This window comes from Calypte anna, chromosome 4A, assembly GCF_003957555.1.
Source record: "Calypte anna isolate BGI_N300 chromosome 4A, bCalAnn1_v1.p, whole genome shotgun sequence".
NCBI classification, from domain to species: Eukaryota; Metazoa; Chordata; class Aves; order Apodiformes; family Trochilidae; genus Calypte; species Calypte anna.
In genome coordinates, this window is record NC_044248.1 from 10,054,255 (window position 1) to 10,072,663 (window position 18,409).

An 18,409-nucleotide genomic window follows, 5' to 3' on the forward strand; every position below is an offset into this window, starting at 1 on the left:
TTTTAAGAATTTTAGGCATTTAACTTGCTTTCTGGGTTTTTGATGTTGTCATCTTACACAAAGTGAGTTCAGCTGCATGGGCAAGAGATAGTGAAGATTCTCCTCTAGCTGGCTTCCTTGTAGTTTTCTGTTTAGAAATCATTATTTTACCATTAAAGATGATATTTTCCTTTTTCTTCAGTTTCTAAGGGAAGATATGCAATACAAGGATGCCTCTAATAAACATAGTCACCTGCACAGAGAAGACAAACACATTACCATTGAGGATCTATGGAGACGCTGGAAAACATCTGAAGGTAGGTAAAGAACAGCCATAGTTCAACAATGTGTCCATCAAATATTTTAGAGTAAAATATCACCTTCATGGATGACCTCTTAAAAGCATCTTTATGAACCTGGTTTTGGTACTGATAGTTACAGACCTACTTCAACCTTACTGGAAACTTATTTCACCTACTGTTAGTTTCCTATTGACAGTGCTGAGTGTATTGTAAGTAAGCTGCTAAGCTATTTTACACACTTAACCCCTATGAGGTTTTAATTTATTAAGGTGACTGCTGTGAGCTCTGAGTTCCAGATAAGGACGTTTTTAATTTAGTAAGCCCTAAGGGTGGCTGTTAAGTAACATTAATTTATTTATTTTTAACATTTATAATATTGTATTAAGTGGAAAGTCCTGTGTGTTTCCACTTTGACATGCATTTTCTTTGGGCTACAAAGAGCTAGAATTCGTATTCTGAAACTTTTTGGAAAATCTTTAAACCTGGTATAAAGGAAAATGGGCTGATAGCTCATCACCACCACGTCTCCCCCACTTTGATTTGAATAAAATAAATTGAGCCAAATACCCCAAATATATGAAGACAGTGCACACTAAACAGTATAGTGTTAAATATCAACTATTTTCCAGGATGTAGTGATTAATAAAAAAAAAATTTCCATAGGTCCAGAATTTTCAAGTTGTTAGGAAAAATAAAACAATTAATATTCCACCCATTCAGAAGAGATTGTGGTAGTGCTGAGCATATAGAGGTCAAGAAGCTGGCATTAGTCAAGCAGACAAGTGTTTTCTGTGTAGTAAATATGTTTTAACCACAAGTTTTAGCCTCATCTCTATTCTGTATGGAGTCATTAAAGATATTTTTCAATGCAAGTATAGCAACTGAATTATCTGAGAAATTATCTGCCTACAGCTGTTAATCTAATTTATAAGTAACTTGAAATCTTAAGCTGTAGTGATAGTATAAGTATGTAGTTTGTCTGTTGTGTATATTTGTTTCAGGTTTCTTAAATGTAGCAAGCAGTGTAAGTAAGACTCAAAAGACCATTTAAATTTTTCAGTCTCACGATCTAATTCTACAGAGAGAACTCTGTTGAGGGGGATGGTTAGGAAGTAGCATAGCTGCTTCAACAATAGAAAACACTGCTATCTGAAAGTCCTCTTGACTTCTACTGCTTTATATGTCTGTTCTGTAAATGTAAATGCCAGTAAATGCTTGACACTATCTCTTTCTGTCTAACTAAGCAGTATTCATACATATATAGAGTCTTTCAGCTATTTAAAGTATCAAGCTAAGTAACTATTGTTAGGTTAAAATCAAAGGTGCATCTTCAGTATTTTTTTTTCTACAAGAGCCTTGAAGAGCTGGTACTTGCGTGAGTGCAGCACAGGTGACAGATGAGCATCTGTTTGGTGTCTGAATGCCAGTCTTCAATTATAAATGATAGCTGTGTATTTCAGAGGTGTTTGCCTTCTCTTTTTTGCCCCTCTAGTGGGTGAAGGTCATATGAATTTGCTGTCTGAAGAGAGATGTGTAGTATTTTGTCTCAGTAGTAAGAAAGTCTGTAAAACAGGCACAAGAGTTTTCAGCTGGGTAGCCCTGTCTTGGTGAATAGATATTGTGCTGCATTCTTGGTGATGTAGCCTTGCCCACTGGGACTTGATTTTGCGTCTAAGTAAAATTGTGCTGTTTAAACCTGGAGTTAATGAATGATTTACTATTGTCAGACTAATTGGAGTCTTATATAAAACTAGTTTTTCATCATTGCCTTAAAGTAGTTTTTCTTTTTGCCTGTTATGGCATATTTGACCTTCAATGTAGAATATCTGCTTTTTCCTGCCTTTCCCTTCTTTTTCCTTTCGCTTTTTTTCCTTCTCCTTGGAAAGTAGAAGGTCACCTAAAGTCTGGTACCTGATTTATTAGGGGTAAAAAAAAAAAAAAAAAGGTAAAAAATTAATTGTGATGTTGAACTTGCAAAAAGAAGTCAGGGTCATTCCTCTCTTTTGCCTTTTCATCCTATTTAAAAGTGTACAGGTGAAAGTATAGTTCATGCTGATGTTGCTGCTGGAGGTCCTGCTAAAACAAAACTAACTTTTGAATCCTTGTGTGTTCTTGATACAGAACAATCTTCTGGTTTTATGCGTTGCCTGGTCAGCCTGTTCTCAATTTTAAGGCTAATATATGGCTGTCATTCATTTCTTGCCATGAATTCTCTTATTAAATGTCATTTGATTTCTGAAAGTAGTAGGACTCCCATAGGAGTACTGTGTGTGACACTGTAATGTTGTTTTATACATCCCTGCCCTGAAGCACTGTGCTGCATGATAAATTTAATGTGAAAAAGTGATACATAGCCTCATCTTCTAAGCAGCCATTAATGTGGGTTAGCAAGAAGAAACTTTCATACAGGGCCATTTTGAAACTTTTGTTGTTTTCACCCTCAGGTGTGTTGCCATAACAGTTAAGATAAAAACAGTAAAAAAACCTCCAAACTTGTGATCTGAACTATAGCAGCTGGTGCATGTCTAGATATGTGCTGCACTGGGGATGTAAACACCACGGCTTCTCCACCTGCCTGCCCAAGGCATGTAGCTGACATCTCCTCTCTCAAGATACCTCTTGAAAATATATTGTGAAAATAGGTGTAAGAGAGAAAGATGTTATGGTTACTCTTTAGTGCTATATGCATTTAACTTAGAGTATTATCATTCCTGTTAAATTCTGTCTTTCATTATTTTCTGCCTGTCTCCTCTCTGCTCCTGGTTTTATGGCTAGTAGTCATGAGCCTCTATGAAGATTCTTGTGAAAACAAGTTCTTAATCCATCATCCTGGGAAAGATCTTGGTACATTGCCTTAAATGGCTACAGCACCTGGTGATGTGTTTAGTTCTGCAAGGGTAGCAAGGACAAAAGGATTGAGGCTCAGATCAGTTTAAGCAGATAAAGGTCACAAGATGCTGTCCTCATTTAAACTAAAGCAAACCACTAAATGATTCTGTGGAATTTTTAATAAAATTTTGTTTCTGTTGGTTCCATGCATGTTTGTTTGTAGTTTGCCTAAGCTTCATCTGAGAAGCATATAATGAAAAAGGCAAAATGCCAGAAACACCTAGGTTAATATTAATCACAATTTTTTGCACTTATATTTGGCTAAATCCTCTTGTTCCCTATAACCTGCTTTTCTACTGCTTGTCTTTTATGTCTTGCTATTGCTCTTACAAAAATTAAAGATAATTAAACTGACTTTTTCTTCCAGTTCATAACTGGACTCAAGAGGACACTCTTCAGTGGCTGGCAGAATTTGTTGAACTGCCTCAATATGAAAAGAATTTTAGAGACAGCAATGTGAATGGAACAACACTTCCCAGGTGAACACTTACTCTAGATTAGTTTCAAATACTACCCTCTAGATTGCTACTTTAGTCTGTATGTAGGAACAAGGATGTGAACTTAAAGTCTAATGAGATATGGGCCAGTTCAAGAAAAGACAAGTGTCTTTGCAGCTTTGAAGAGGTGGCTGCATTTATTTTTCTGCCAAAGTATTAAAAAATATAAAGGTTTCTTGCCACTTCTTTCATTTTAGCTTGTTTTTTGCTGATGAAACTGATACAATTCTGTATGATAGCAAACTTTATTTTAAACAATTACAATGTATTATTTGGTTATCCATCAGACACTATCTGCAGGACCCTTTTTCTTCAGCATGGCTACTTAATTTCAGCATCTCTTGTATTTCAGAGAGTTGGTGTCACAGGTTTGCAAATATAACTTTGTTCAGCTGTGCTAAATGCATTTGTTTCGTTATTAATCCAGAAAGAAAAGGGCAAGGAAAAGATTTTGTGTTCTTCCTTTGCCACCTGTTGGTACGCTTTTTAATAGCACTACTGTGACTGTATTCTATTTCTCACTCTAATTGCATAACTATAATTTATATAACTGTGGGAGATGTTTATGATGTATTTCTTTCCATAGACTGATTTTGAATATAACTTGTGGAATAGGTAACGTTTTATCTTATCATTAACAGGATAGCAGTAAATGAACATGCATTCATGATCTCTCACTTGAAAATAATTGATCGGAGCCATAGACAGAAGCTTCAGCTTAAAGCCTTGGATGTTGTTTTATTTGGACCTCTCACACGTTAGTAACTTTTAATTTTTTTTTCTTATTTGTAAGAATTCAATAACAAATATTGCTGCTGTATGTAGGACAGCTTTTCTGTTATGTGGATGTATGGAGAGATTGCTTGGATTACATTGTGGAACTGGGTAATGAATTAAAAAGGGTTATCAAGATGCTGGGATAGGGACAAAGGTTCACTTCTGCATGGTAAGATTATGTAGAAATTATATTATAAACCCTTCTTGACAGATGTCGGCTTTTGTGTAAGTAAGTGCCCTCTAACTGTTCTTGCTTGTTTAAATTAGTTACAAGTGTAATGTTACACTCACTTTCCAATTAGCTTCAACAGCTTAAGCTGGGATGCTAAAATGAGAGGGGATAACACTCCACAAGGAAGGAATAAGGAGGTGGTGGCACAAATCTAATAGTAGTGTCTTTTTTTTTTTTTTTCAGTCTCAAAGTTAAGTGTAGTTAAATAATTTTATGCAGCAGTTCCACATCTATACTTGCTTGTACACAGCTACAAATCCTTTGTAGCATTCTGGGTATTCCTGAAGTAGGAGACCTTTCCAGAGGTTGGTGGTTAGTTTGGAAAGTAGTGAATGACTTTTCAAATGTCAGAGCAGATCTAAGATGATGCAACTGCTCTGAGTTACCCTGACAGATGTGAGCTGGAGATTTTTTAGGTTAAAAAAATTATTATACCTTTAATGCTAGTAGAAACTGTCTTCTAAACTTTTGTTTTACAGAGGTATCAGTGCTTATAAAAGCTGTACTAACAAAGAAGTGTATGTGAATCTTGGCTAAGTTTGGACAGACTAAGTTTTGCATTTAAAATGTGCTGCTGCTAGGTACTTACCCTTTTAAAATCCACTTCAGTTTGTTCAAGTTCATTTTTAACTCAGCATAGGGTATTCCAAAGGGTGCAGAATGGGAACAAATATATCAAACATAATTAAAGTTCCTACTGGCCTGGTAAAGTGTAACTGGGGAAACTCTCTCTTAATTCTGTTTAAATGAAGATACAGGCTGTGGACTTTAGAAGTTTACTAAGCTTTCTGTGATCTAATGGATGTTTTGGTATAGGTTAAGTAGATTGTGTTAGAGCAGATTTGCCTATGTTGTATGGAAAAAAATGCATTGGGATCTATTTAAAAGGTAGTTGCTGGAGATGGTTTGAGATAAATGAGCTGAAATTTAACATAAGGTTCTGTTGCCTTTTAGGCTGTGGGTTAAAAAAAAGTCTGTAGCCTGTTGTCTGTATCAATGAACTAGCTAATGATGATGTTACTCTCTGCACAGGTCCCCCTCACAACTGGATGAAGGATTTTATACTAACAGTTTCTATAGTTATTGGTTTTGGAGGCTGCTGGTTTGCATATTCACAGAACAGAACCTCAAGAGAACATATCACAAAAATGATGAAGGACTTAGAAAGTCTCCAGACAGCAGAGCAAAGTCTTCTTGACTTGCAGGAAAGGTATAAAAATGAAAAAGTTAATATTTAGTTGTCTTTTTGTTCGGAGCTTAAATTCAAATACAGATCCTTTAAAGTCATAAATTATTTGCATTAAGCTGCCTCTGGATTTTGGTTTTGTGTTTGCATATTTTGTCTGGTGTGGACATCACATTGTGTGATGTAATTGCTGCTGATTCATGAAGTTTGCACAGTCTTTATTATCACAGAATGGTTGAGGTTGGAAGGGACTTCTGGAGGTCATCTTGTCCAGCCCCACCTGCTCATCTAGAACAGCTTGTCCAGGACCATGTCTAGGTGGCTTATGAATATGTCCAAGGATGGAGAATCTACCATCTCCCTGGGCAACCTGTGCCCAGTGCTCAGTCACCCTCATGATGAAAAAGTGTTCCCTGGTGTTCAGATGGAACCTCATGTGTTTTGGTTTGTGCCCATTGCCTCTTGCCCTGTTGCTGGACACATTTTCTTCTGAGGACTGCAACGTTTAACAAATATGCTGTGTATTTTCTCATATTTTTTGTTCAATTGTGAAGGCTTGAGAAGGCACAAGAAGAGAATAGAAATGTTGCTGTGGAAAAGCAAAATCTGGAGCGCAAAATGATGGATGAGATCAATGATGCAAAACGGGAAGCTCATCGCCTAAGGGAGTTGAGGGAGGGAGCTGAATGTGAGCTCAGCAGGCTCAAATATGCAGAGGAAGAGCTAGTACAGGTATCTACAAACTGATTACAATTTAAGTGTTGACCCTAAATTGGTCCTGGTTTTGTTAGATCTATAGAATAAAACAGCATTTCTCTGATGCTAGATTTGAATGGAAAAAATCTAAGAGCATTAATTATGCCTGTCAATCATACCATTATCCAGTAAAAGAATCCTTAAACTATAAAAGGACATACACTTTGTATATGTAGCTTATCATAATTGTATTGGATTAGTAGAACAAAATATATAGAAAAGCTTTTTTTCCCCTCTGTCTTGTTACCAGATGAGAGATAGTAGCTTTGTCTCACCCTTCTGAGTAGTAATAGATTGGTTTAATTGTAATAAATGAAAATGCTGTTTTACCAAAATATCTAAGGTTCAAATTAAGAACTATATATCATAAGAGATATCTGAGGATTATATAGTATAGGGAAATTGATATGTTATATTTTAGAAATGCCTGATCTGCCTTCCTGACAGCAATTGGCACACACCAAAGCTCTGTAAATCCTTAGTATGTTGCTGCGGGGTATAAAGGTGCTTATATTTCACTTCCCTCTGCTGTCATTTCTAATGATGTTCTTGGTGACACTTTAATTTCTTTTTGATTGCTAGGTTCGCATGGCATTAAAAAAGGCTGAGAAGGAATTTGAGCTGAGAAGTAATTGGTCTGTTCCTGAAGCTTTGCAGAAGTGGCTTCAGTTAACACATGAAGTTGAAGTACAGTATTACAATATCAAAAGACAGCACGCAGAAATGCAATTAGCAATTGCCAAAGATGAGGTACTAAATCTTGTTCTTCAGCTACTTAAAGTTTTTTCTGATCTGTTGCTATGTGTGAAATAGTAAATACAAATAATTCAGATAAGCATTTGGATATTTTTTCTCCTGTGAGTTGTTTGCAGCCTGTCAGCATTGCTAATTTTTTTACATCTGTTAAGTACCTAAGCCCTAGTTTCCTGCATTGCATTTTATCTTGCTTTTTAGGCAGAAAAGATAAAAAAGAAGAGAAGCACTGTATTTGGAACATTACATGTTGCACACAGCTCCTCCTTGGATGAAGTGGACCATAAAATTCTTGAAGCAAAGTAAGAGTATTACCAGGATGCATATTATTTTGAGATTATTTCTTCTTGGAAAAATGTATATTTTTTACTATTATGAATTTAGAATCTCAGTGATATTGCATTCTTAAGTAAAACAATTTTAAAGATACTAAAATGCAAATATTGGGACAGTCCTAATGGATCTTCTGGCATGCTGGAATGACTATGCTTACGTTGCATTTTTGTATTGTCAAGGACACTGTATCTGATTTTAATTTGTACTTCAGGAAAGCACTCTCTGAGTTGACAACATGTTTGCGAGAGCGTCTTTATCGATGGCAACAGATTGAGAAGATTTGTGGCTTTCAAATAGCACACAATTCTGGGCTACCAAGCTTGACATCATCTCTCTACTCTGATCACAGCTGGGTAGTTATGCCTCGAGTTTCCATTCCTCCTTACCCAATTGCAGGAGGTGTTGATGACTTAGATGAAGATACTCCTCCAATTGTTACACAGTTTCATGGTAAGTGGTGAGCTCAGTAAAAAGAAAGGGTAAAAGTTGTGAAGGCATAGGATTTTAAAGTCAGATGGCAGAAGAGTGCTGAAATCAAAAGGGATTGTATCAAAGTCAAAAGGACCAAAATTCCATCTGGAATTTCAGATGTATCTTTTGGCACTTGCATAAACCAAAATCTGGGTATGGCAATAAAGATAACATGAAAAAGTCTTTATTGCATTTCAGTCAATGACAGGGAGGCAAATCCAGCTAAGGTTATGGAAGTGTGTTTGTTGAGTTGTGCTTTGATTACCAGTTAGACAAAAATGTATAATGAATCATGCTGAATTTCTCTTAGCACATTTTTTCTTTCAGATGCCAGGGATGGAGTTAGTCTGGGGTCCCTTGTGCTTCTAGGAAGATCACACCCTTTAAGAAGCCACATGCTATATAGGCTTTTCAAACATTCTTTAGTAGCTGGAAGAAAATCCTGTTGTCCAAGAGAAGTTCTTGGGCAGAATGTGTTTTGGGTACCGTGTGTTGTTTCAGTGTGAGGCAGAAAGGCCAAGTGCTGGTGAGAGGGAAAGAAATCCAGCTTTGGTTAAACTATGATCAAAAGATACACACTGGGGATTCAGACCACCCTTGTGTCTTGAGTCATTACATCTATACAACAGCCTGTTTCGTGGAAGTTGTGATTAACTAGGCTCTAGGGGCAAATAAAAAAGGAAGAGTTCCCATGTAGCTATTTAAACAAGTAATATCAAGCTGAGGAATAAGTAGGGAAGAAAACTTTGTCATATGTGTTCGTTTTTCTTCCAGAGCTGGGATTCTCAGAAGAAATTAAAACTCTCTTTTAAAATAGCACAAGTCATGTGGTCACCACTTTACTGGCTACTTTTAGTGTGCCCTGGGCACATGTTTTTCTTGCAGATGTACCAACCTTTTTTCTAAAGGCCACATCGAAAAGTTGATTAATCCCCTTGCAACACTACTTACTGCAAGTTCTGACCACTTTTAGAAAATACTGTCTCTAGTCATCTTGACTGGGAAGGCTTTTATTTAAACCTTAGCAACAAATTTATTGGATGACCCAGTAAAATATGGATTATGTCTAGGATTAAATGTCAAGTCTATGTGGAGAAACCTGTGGTCTGATTTAAAAATTAAGGGTTTATTATCATGACTTTTTACATGGTCTAAAATAACAAACCACTTACATATGTATGCAAGACTTCAGGCTATTTTTTTTTAATTTCTTTTTTTTTTAAAGTCAGTTTTCTCATTCCCTGATTTCACAGGAGTGAAGTGATGTTGGTTCAGAGGAACCATAATTAGAGAACTGTATAGCTTATAAGAGCTTACTTTTGCAATTGTGGCAGTTCATTTGGAAGCAGTTAGCTAATAGGTGTCTGTCAGTGATGAAAGTTACTTGATTCGTAGTAACATTACAAAAACTTTAGATGTGTTTTTCTATGTTTTGGTAAGGTGTGAAAGGTTTTTTGTTGTTGTTTGTTTTTTTTACATAACTACAACATGAAGGAAGTAACTTCTCTAAATTTCTACTTGATTTAAAAAAACCTGCAATCACCTGGGAGTGGGGAAGGAGAGGCAAAATATGCTAAATGATCTGTTGGTGAAACCAATTCATAAGTCACATTATTGCAGGCGACTTTGGGAATTGCTAAATTATTCCCATCCTTTAAACAAAAATGACAGATGTCCATGAGGAAGGACAGGAGCAAAAGGCTTTGTCACACTCATGAGGCTTCAGGCAAAATGCAGTGTGCAGATTGGTCAGTTAGGAGCCAAGACTGTTTCAGTCTCTGGACCTAACCTGGATTTTCTGCCTGTTCCCTTGCTTTAGCATCCTTTGATCTCTTAAGACTGACACAATCTGAAGCCTGCCAGACAGGCTTCTTTGTGCAACTGAAATGATAGGTTAAAATGGTATGAAGTCATAGATTGGTTTAATCAGTCCTGAACTGAAGAATAAAAGAGGAATAAAGAAATAGGCTTGAACAAAGTATTTACAGGAGGTTGTTAGTGAAACTTCTTTTCCATTGAATAATTAGGATTCCACTGATTTCTTGATTTAGTGAGTTTCATTTGGATACTGCAAAATTCTACACATTCAGTTGTCAGAGCTGAGTCCTTCACAGTCCTATGTGACCTATACTCCTACAAGGAACCAAGATGCTTGTAACCTCTTTCAAAATTCACTGGTAGTGCAATCTTGTTTTTTTACACTGGTGAGTAGGATGGCATCTGATTTATCAGGACACAATGTCATTACCCAGAGGGATTCTTACTCTTATCTTGGTTCACATTTGCTCTTTCAGGAATATTTTTGTAGTGACACTAGCTTATTTTTGAGCTGCCAAAACCTGTTTATTTAGATCAGTGGGGATTTCATGAAAAGTTTGAGTTACGTGACAGTTGTCATGTTGGAACTTTTAAACCTTTCTTTTTTTGCTCAGCCTGGCAGGAAACAAAGTCTTAAGAGTTGGCAAAGGTGCATCTGTTTGCTGTTTTGTAAAAGCTGTGATTTCCTGCACTAAAACAGCATGACAACTCAAGCTTTTCTGAGATTTCAGTATAAGAAACAGTAATTTAGCTGATACTAAAGTGGTATCTCAAAAAACAAAACGAAAGAGCATTTTGTCAGGCTAGACACCCTTGTGTACAAGAATAAGTGATTTTTTTTACTGTGTTACATATGATACATATGTGTGAACATCAGTAAGGGATTTTGACTGTTTTACTTAAGCAGTGATACATTCTGTGGGACAGTTTGAGGAGGGGTATGAGAAATCCTGAGGCTTCCAAATAGCCAGCCTGAAAACAGATCTATAATTTTATTTCCATAGAGGTATTGCTACCTAATCATCTTTTGGAGGATTAGGAACTTTTTAGTTTGTAATTTCCTGTTAGGTATTTTCCTGGTCACGTCTTGTGTTGCTGTCTCCACCTATTGGTCTTTTTTTTTTTTGTTTGTTTCCGGAAATTCATAATTAGCCTGGCAAAAGAAAGTGTTATTAAACAGGAAATTCTTGAGTTTAAATTTAAGTTGAATCATGTATTTCCTATCATGTTATATACATGATATTTGTCTTCAATGTCTAATGTAACTTTCAACCTCTGAAGTGTGTTTCAGTTGTCTGTTTGGTCAGATATACTTACTCTGCAAAACTTTCATACTCTTAAATTCCAAATCACCACACAAATAAAAGACAGGAAGCTGTGTGTGTACTAATTTCAGCACTGCTATTTTTAGTTTAGAAAGGGTTGGGAGTTTCAGTAGAATCGTTCTTTTTGTTCTCAAGAGAGCACAGTGAACCAGAGCTTTGGTGCACATTGTCAGAGTAATATTTGGCAGGCACAAAACTGCTGCAGTTGCACCTTGGTTAGCTGCTTCATCTAGATGGTGAATGCACAAGGTGATGCCAGTCTTTCTTCCATCTAAATAGCTGAACTATGTCAAAGTTGCTTAAGAATCACTATGGTTGAGGCAGATACCTGCTATTTAGTCTTCAGGGTAGATGCTGTTAACATCAATGTCACTCGGAGGGTTTTGGTTTGCTTTCTCTTTGCCTCAGGGTCCATTGTAAAACCTCCCAGCACACTGGCAAGAAGCAGTAGCTTGTGTCGATCCAGACGCAATGTTGTGCCATCATCTCCACAGTCTCAGAATGTTTTGCACTCCCCTGACCCTGACATCCTTTCTGTGTCGAGCTGCCCAGCTCTTTATCGAACTGAAGAGGAGGAGGAAGCCATTTACTTCTCTGCTGATAAACAATGGTACGGAGATAAGTAAACAGCGCTTGAAGCTCTGATAGGATTATTTGAGACTAACAGTTTAGAGTTAGAGGTTGAACGAAGCCAAAGTTTAATGTAATCTGTAGGATAATATAAATGAACATAGTCCACATGAAACAGAGAGAGTTCTTGTCTGGAATGTATGTGTAAATAGCTAGCATGTCGTATACAGTTAAGTAATGTTACAGTCCAGGGTGCACTGAACTAACCCTGATTCTCCATTACAATATGTTGCTGGCTTTTACATCTGAAACTAGGATCAAAAGCAATGTCAGCTACTGGGCGAAGAGAAGATGGATGGTAACACAATTCTTACAGCATGTTGAGCGTGTACCTACTCTTGTTACATGGCCTCATAGGAAAAGGTTAAATTCCTTTTGGAAGGAGCAAATGAGCTTGTTGAAAGGTAGGGACACTTGTCCTGAAGAAACTTTTCGTATGTGATAGGCTTAAATCTCCTTCTTTCATTTCATAACTTCTCTGACTTCATGTGCCAGAAAGTTCTTTCAAGTGAGATACAATGACTGACTCTGAGCAGATGCTGCTGCCCACAAAACCAAGATTGCACAAACTAATTATCTTAAGTTCAGATAACAAAATGATGTAATCCAAGTTGTAAGATAAAATGTTTAACTTAACATTTTTTTGTTAATTAACTACTAAGGAGAAGTGGGGGTGGTGCTTTTGACTAATGCTATTGATTCTAAATTAATTTCCTTTTTAGCGGTACGAAGGAAGGAGCAGTTTCATTATGTTTTCTTCTCGCTTTTCTCTGACCCAGGGAAGTACAGGAAACAGGTTCGGAATGTGACTCCTTAAATTCATCCACTGGAAGGAAGCAGACTCCTCCAGCAAGTCTTGAAATATACCAGACACTTTCACCTCAGAAAGTATCCCCAGAAGAATGCTCACTGGAGGAATCGTCTACAGGAGACTCTTCTTCTCAAACTGCAGATATTTCTAGGGGCTCTCCTGACTGTGTAGGCATGGCAGAAACTAAGAGCATGATCTTTAGTCCTGCAAGCAAAGTTTATAATGGAATCCTGGAGAAGTCCTGCAGCATGAACCAGCTTTCAACTGGGATCCCAGTCCCAAAGCCTCGGCACACCTCCTGTTCTTCAGCCAGCAGTGATAGTAAACCCAGCCATGAAGCTGCTTCTGTCCCTAGGATAAGTAGCATTCCACAGGACCTGTACCAAAATGGTGAAAAAACCAAAAAGCCATCCAAAATAAAAAGCCTCTTTAAGAAAAAGTCTAAGTGAGCTGGGTAGAAGAAACCTATAGTAATGCTATAAGAACTCTTTTTTAAATCTTTAGGAATGTAATTCCATTTGAGCATTCTAAACTGGATGCCCTAATGGAATGCTTGGTAGGTAAACTATATTTAACTGACTGTACTGTCAAAGGTTGTGCCAGCTGTCAATGAGAAATCATTAAAAAGTTCAGACAGTTTACATTAATTTCTGCCTATTTATTTCCTTTTTCTAGTTTGTCTTTTGTAGTGGGTTTTTTTGTGTGTGTGTTGGTTTTAGGGGGGTTTTTTTGGTTGGTTTTTTTTTTTTTTTTTTTTTTTCCCCAGATTTGTTTAGTTGTTGGGGTTTTTTTTGTGTGTATTCATAAACCATTTTTAAGCCACTTTGGACTTCCAAAGCTTTAATGGACTAGTAAGCCTTTCTGGGCTTGTCAAAGTTTCTTGTTTACCAGAGCATCTTCCTATCTTTCCATAGAGCTAGGACACTTATCTGCTGGACTTTAAGAAAAATAAAAGAAGTAGAACTAATTGAATTGCACTACTGTTTTACAGACTGGAAAAGTCTCTCTGCAAGTGAAACGGAAAGACTTGTATTTGACTGAGAAGATGAATCTTTTCACTTTTAGATCTTTTGAGGTTTTTAAATAGAACTTAGGATTTCTAATTGACTTGATTTCTGGAAATGGAAATGCCATGCATTTATTATGGGAAGCTTTGTTAGATGCATTTATTATTAGAATGGTTCAAGTCCTGCTGTAAAGATCATCCTTTTCCCAGGACTTTCACTGTGATTTTACTTCACTGCAGGCTGTATGACAAAAAAAAAAAAAAATAAAAAAGGAAAAAAGAGGAAAAAAAAATAAATATATATATATAACAAGAGAAGAGGCTCTTGATTCCTGATGTAAATGATGGATATGAAACTTGACTGAGAACTGAAAATATTCACCTTCTTCAAATGAGGAGGGGGATAGGAGGTTTTGTTTACAGACTGACAGACAATGGACATTTGGTATGTGAAAAGTTTGTACTGTGGTAAAGACAATAAATTGGAAACATTAATGTGCTTGGGAATGTTCCAGTTTTAGCTGATGCTTGTTTCAGACATGTTTCAGAGGTCTTGTTAATTGAAAGCTGTTGTAGGCTACACTGCTTATGCTTACTGCTGTGTATAAGTTGTTATGATATTTTTTGGATTAGCAATTAATGTCTTAATGTCCTCCTTTTGTAAAATTTCATACACTTTATTTTTGTATAGTTTGAAGATTTATCTGTTCAGACATGTCTGAAGTAAATGGTATAATTTTATAATGCATACTGTTATACTAACTCATAATTTTAGATACATAGATGTAAAGGTGAGACTCGACATGCTTCAGATAAAAGCAGTTTTTATGTTAAACTTTTATAGGGAGAGGTGAAACTAGTACTAGGTAACAAGGAAGCCTTCCTAGGGCAACAGTAGCTAGTGGTTCAAAAACATCTTTTAAAAATTTTTTTAAACAGTTGAAGACAACAAATGTACTGCTTGAGCAACAGTGCCTTTTATTCATTTTGTCTGAAAATATTAATACTGAGCATGAATTTATTTTGAGGTACATTCCAAAGAAATCTTGCTCTAGTGAACACAAGCAATTTACCCAGTGATGACTAAATAGTTTTAGCTCTTCCATAGGGGCATTCTGTTTGCCTCAGCCCTTGCCAGTATGTCCATGCTGTACTGCATGAAAGAATTAATTCACCGACTGCCTAGATTACTTTCTAGTAAGGAGCCTTCCAAGCCTGTAGCTAATGGAAATCAAGTGATACATGTTTTTTTCTAACACTTTCAATTTAGGTTCCACTGTAAATTATTGATGGGTCAGCTCTGTCCTCAAGAAATGGTGGTGATGTTAACAGCAGCATTTACTGTGGGTGTGGGACAGGAGGGATAGACAGTGGTATGGAGACCTTACCATATGCAAGTACCTTAAGTCCTGGTACCTCAATTAGTTCTGTAAGAGAAGAGAAGGAATCCAGAGCTTGACTGCCTAATAAAGGATGATTGTATGTCATCTATACAGAAAAGCATAGAGGGAATCAACTGTTTGGTAAAATTTGGAGAAGGGAAAATTTTTTGAAGAGAAAATAACAAGAACACGTTATTGTTCCATTAGTCACCCAGTCATCAGATTGAACAGCTCTAGCTGCAACACCAGTCATCCACAAGGTAACAATGATCTCTCTGAACAAGGATTGTACACTCTATACATGGTAGGCAAAAAAAGAAAAAAAAAAAAAAGCAGCTATGCAAAAAAAAGGCTTGTGCCAGGGAATCACCTCAATGCTGACCTTTAAACTTATAGTTAAAAGCCTGATAAAGTATTTGAACTAACAAAGGGAAAAAAAATACATGAAAGTGGGGAACTTTGCATCCCAAACAGCATGGAGAAAACTTCTTCCAGAAAAATGTTCTATTTTGATCTTTGCACTTGAGAAGGCTATAGCAATAATTGAGTTTAAAGGAAGATCTGGGTCTGGACAGTAGATCTTGCAGTGTGGGGTTTGAGGAACTCTGTTGTTACCAAAGATGTTGAAGCAGCATTTTGATACTGGAGAGTAAATATTTATATATTGAAAAAGATCAAAGTTGGGTAAACTTAAATACTGAGAAGCCCAAACAGACATAGTGAGTTTTCTGTAGTAAGTGTAAATAAAAATTGAAATAGAGGAGATGTTGGACTTTTCACTGGCTGTGAGTTTTTAGAGTGCCAAGTATCTTTTTCTTCCAGAAGACAGTTAAATTGTGTATTTTGAAAGTATTTTATGGTCTTGTACAAACAAATCAGATGGGATTATCATAGTAATAGATTTTGGCTTCAAAATGGCAAACCTTTGGAGCATGGATGATTCTCAACACTCAGTTTACTACCAGCTGTCCTGTAACTTTATAGCTGCTACTTAATAAATATTATCAAACTAAAAGCTTTAAGTAAATATGGTCGGAAGTGGTGATTATCATATGTAGGAGCACAAACTGTAATTTTAAGTTGACAAAGTTGCTTTTATATTAATGTTTTAATAGACCCCTTGCACATCTTGCCACTTAAATTTTGCTGACAGTCTAAGTGAATTGCAGTGCTCCTCCTGTGGCTAAATGCTTGTCCTCAAATCTTGGCATCCTTTTGTTAGGGTATGTTTAGAGCACAGCCTGGGATAGATCCTTATTGGCAAACATCAAATCCAGCCTTAATGTTGAAGTACCTGGCATACGTCAACATCTCAGAAGTGAGACAATGTTTGTGAAAGGTCCCCTATTTTTCTTGTTTCCTTAATGGTGTAACTTGAACTGGTTGGCACTCAGTGAGTTCAGCTGGTATTCCAGCCAAAGATTTCCCGAGGATGTGTCAGTCATTTGAGACAGTCATCTGGTGTTGTCATCCTTAAGTGGCTGACAACTTCCTAAGAGCTAATCTCACAATAATTTTGGTTGTTTGGTTTTTATTTCTTGAAGATTTTTTTTGTATTTTTTTCAGCTAAAATCACTGTTCTATCTTAAATTCTCCAGTACTTTTCAGAAGAAAACGATAAGTATTTTGCTTGAGTCGTTTGTCAGGACAGCAGCCCCTTGGTAGAAACTACCTAAAAGCCTTCTCTGAAGAAGTTACCACACAAGTCTTTCACCTTTAAAAGGAAGAAGTGTGAATAAAGTGTGGGCATCTAGATACAAAACTGAAAAGTGAAACTTTGAAAACTGAACAAATCCAAACCATTCCACAGTTCTCATGAAAGCTGTGTGACCATAAAAATGTAAAAGCTCTCCTAGTTGCCATGGGGAATGATTATGACCAGCTTATGGTGGACTTTGAGATTAAAACAGTTGATTCTTTTTCCCTGCTCAGTGATGAAATTTAAAATTGCTTATTGGCAGTTCTAAGAATATGTCAACTTTTCTTTCCCCATTTTGCTGTGTACCTGGATAGCAGATTTACGTTCTGGGTGAGGGAAGGCTCTCTCATCACAGCCAAGGTGATAATGTTCCTTTTTTGGAAGCTTTGAAGGTGGTGAGCCCCAGGGTACTTAGGTTTACACATGATATTTGTGGATATTTGAGTTAGGCATTAAGTTATGGCTGATTGAAATCCTTGAAAGCTAAAATTAATCTGAAATTGAAGCTTTCAAGATATTGCCCTTTTGATTCCCAGTATACAGGGAAACAACACGCACAGGAGAGTAATGAGCTCCAATTAGCATTTCTCATACTATCAGCTTTTAGAGCTTCAGGATAGTTTCATTCCATTTCCAAGATACATTACTGAGGAGGGATGACTACCTTAATTTTATAATGTATGCAAAAAAGCATTTATTTATCCTTTAGTTACAATCAGGGGAGAAGAATGTATATAAGTTGTGTGCGTAACTTACTTTTTTTTTTTTTTTTTTTTTTAATTTAAAGCCAGATAGAGGAATTACTGGTTCTTGGGCCTCTTTACTGCTTGTTTATCTCCTTTTACAATATGTTAAATGGGGTGAATATTGTTCTCTGATATGATCCAGTTGCACTGACTAAAGTGAGACATTGCTATCCTATGTTTGAAACACTGCCTGCTCTGAATTGCTGTAGACTTCTTAATCCTGGATGCTGCATCTTTGGATAATGGTTAAAGCCACTAAGGCTGATTCCAAATGCTGTCAGGCAGTCAACCTTTCCTGGTAAAAACCTTTTTTGGTTATAACAACAGCTGTGTTGAAGCCTAGTGGATTAGAAAAGCTTCCCAGCATTTTCTGAAACTCCACTTAGTCTTCTCTTGCAGAAACAAAACGCACTAATTCCTATAAATTATAACAGTGTTAACCCTTAAACAGTTCCTCTTGAATCTGACATTACTTAAGCAAGAGAGCAGGATGTATCAGTCCACTTTCAGAAATAAGATGGATTTGTGTTAATTGTCTTTACAACTTTGAATTCCAAGTTTGCTAAGTTGTATGCATGTTCTGGGTATTTAGTGCTGCTCTGAAATGAAAGTGGGAAGGTTGCTCTATGTTTAGATAGTAAGGAAAGCACATTTGAGCAGGCTAAGAACTCTTACTTGGTTGAAAATGAGTTCAGAGGTATTTTGTCTGCTTCAAGTCAGAATACTGAGTAATGCTCACAATTAATTATATTGCTGGAGGTGAGGTGCATTCAGTTGCAAAGCTTTCACATCAGTAACTCTTTATCCAAGGAAA

General features: G+C 36.6%; 1 protein-coding gene across 2 annotated transcripts in view; it reads left to right on the forward strand.

Annotated features, from left to right (window-relative positions):
* The window catches only part of STIM2 (stromal interaction molecule 2), a 61,347-nt gene extending 47,905 nt beyond the window's left edge, over positions 1–13,442 (forward strand). The window contains exons 3-13 of one of the 2 annotated variants that reach the window (XM_030450224.1): positions 182–296; positions 3,538–3,649; positions 4,309–4,424; positions 5,709–5,886; positions 6,417–6,594; positions 7,201–7,368; positions 7,573–7,673; positions 7,919–8,157; positions 11,730–11,931; positions 12,207–12,355; positions 12,731–13,442. In XM_030450224.1, the coding sequence (XP_030306084.1) occupies positions 182–296; positions 3,538–3,649; positions 4,309–4,424; positions 5,709–5,886; positions 6,417–6,594; positions 7,201–7,368; positions 7,573–7,673; positions 7,919–8,157; positions 11,730–11,931; positions 12,207–12,355; positions 12,731–12,768 (1,596 nt within the window). In that variant the 3' untranslated portion in view covers positions 12,769–13,442. The remainder of the gene's footprint in view (positions 1–181; positions 297–3,537; positions 3,650–4,308; positions 4,425–5,708; positions 5,887–6,416; positions 6,595–7,200; positions 7,369–7,572; positions 7,674–7,918; positions 8,158–11,729; positions 11,932–12,206; positions 12,356–12,730) is intronic. The other variant, XM_030450223.1, reaches the window with a different exon arrangement.
* Positions 13,443–18,409: the final 4,967 nt, after the last annotated feature.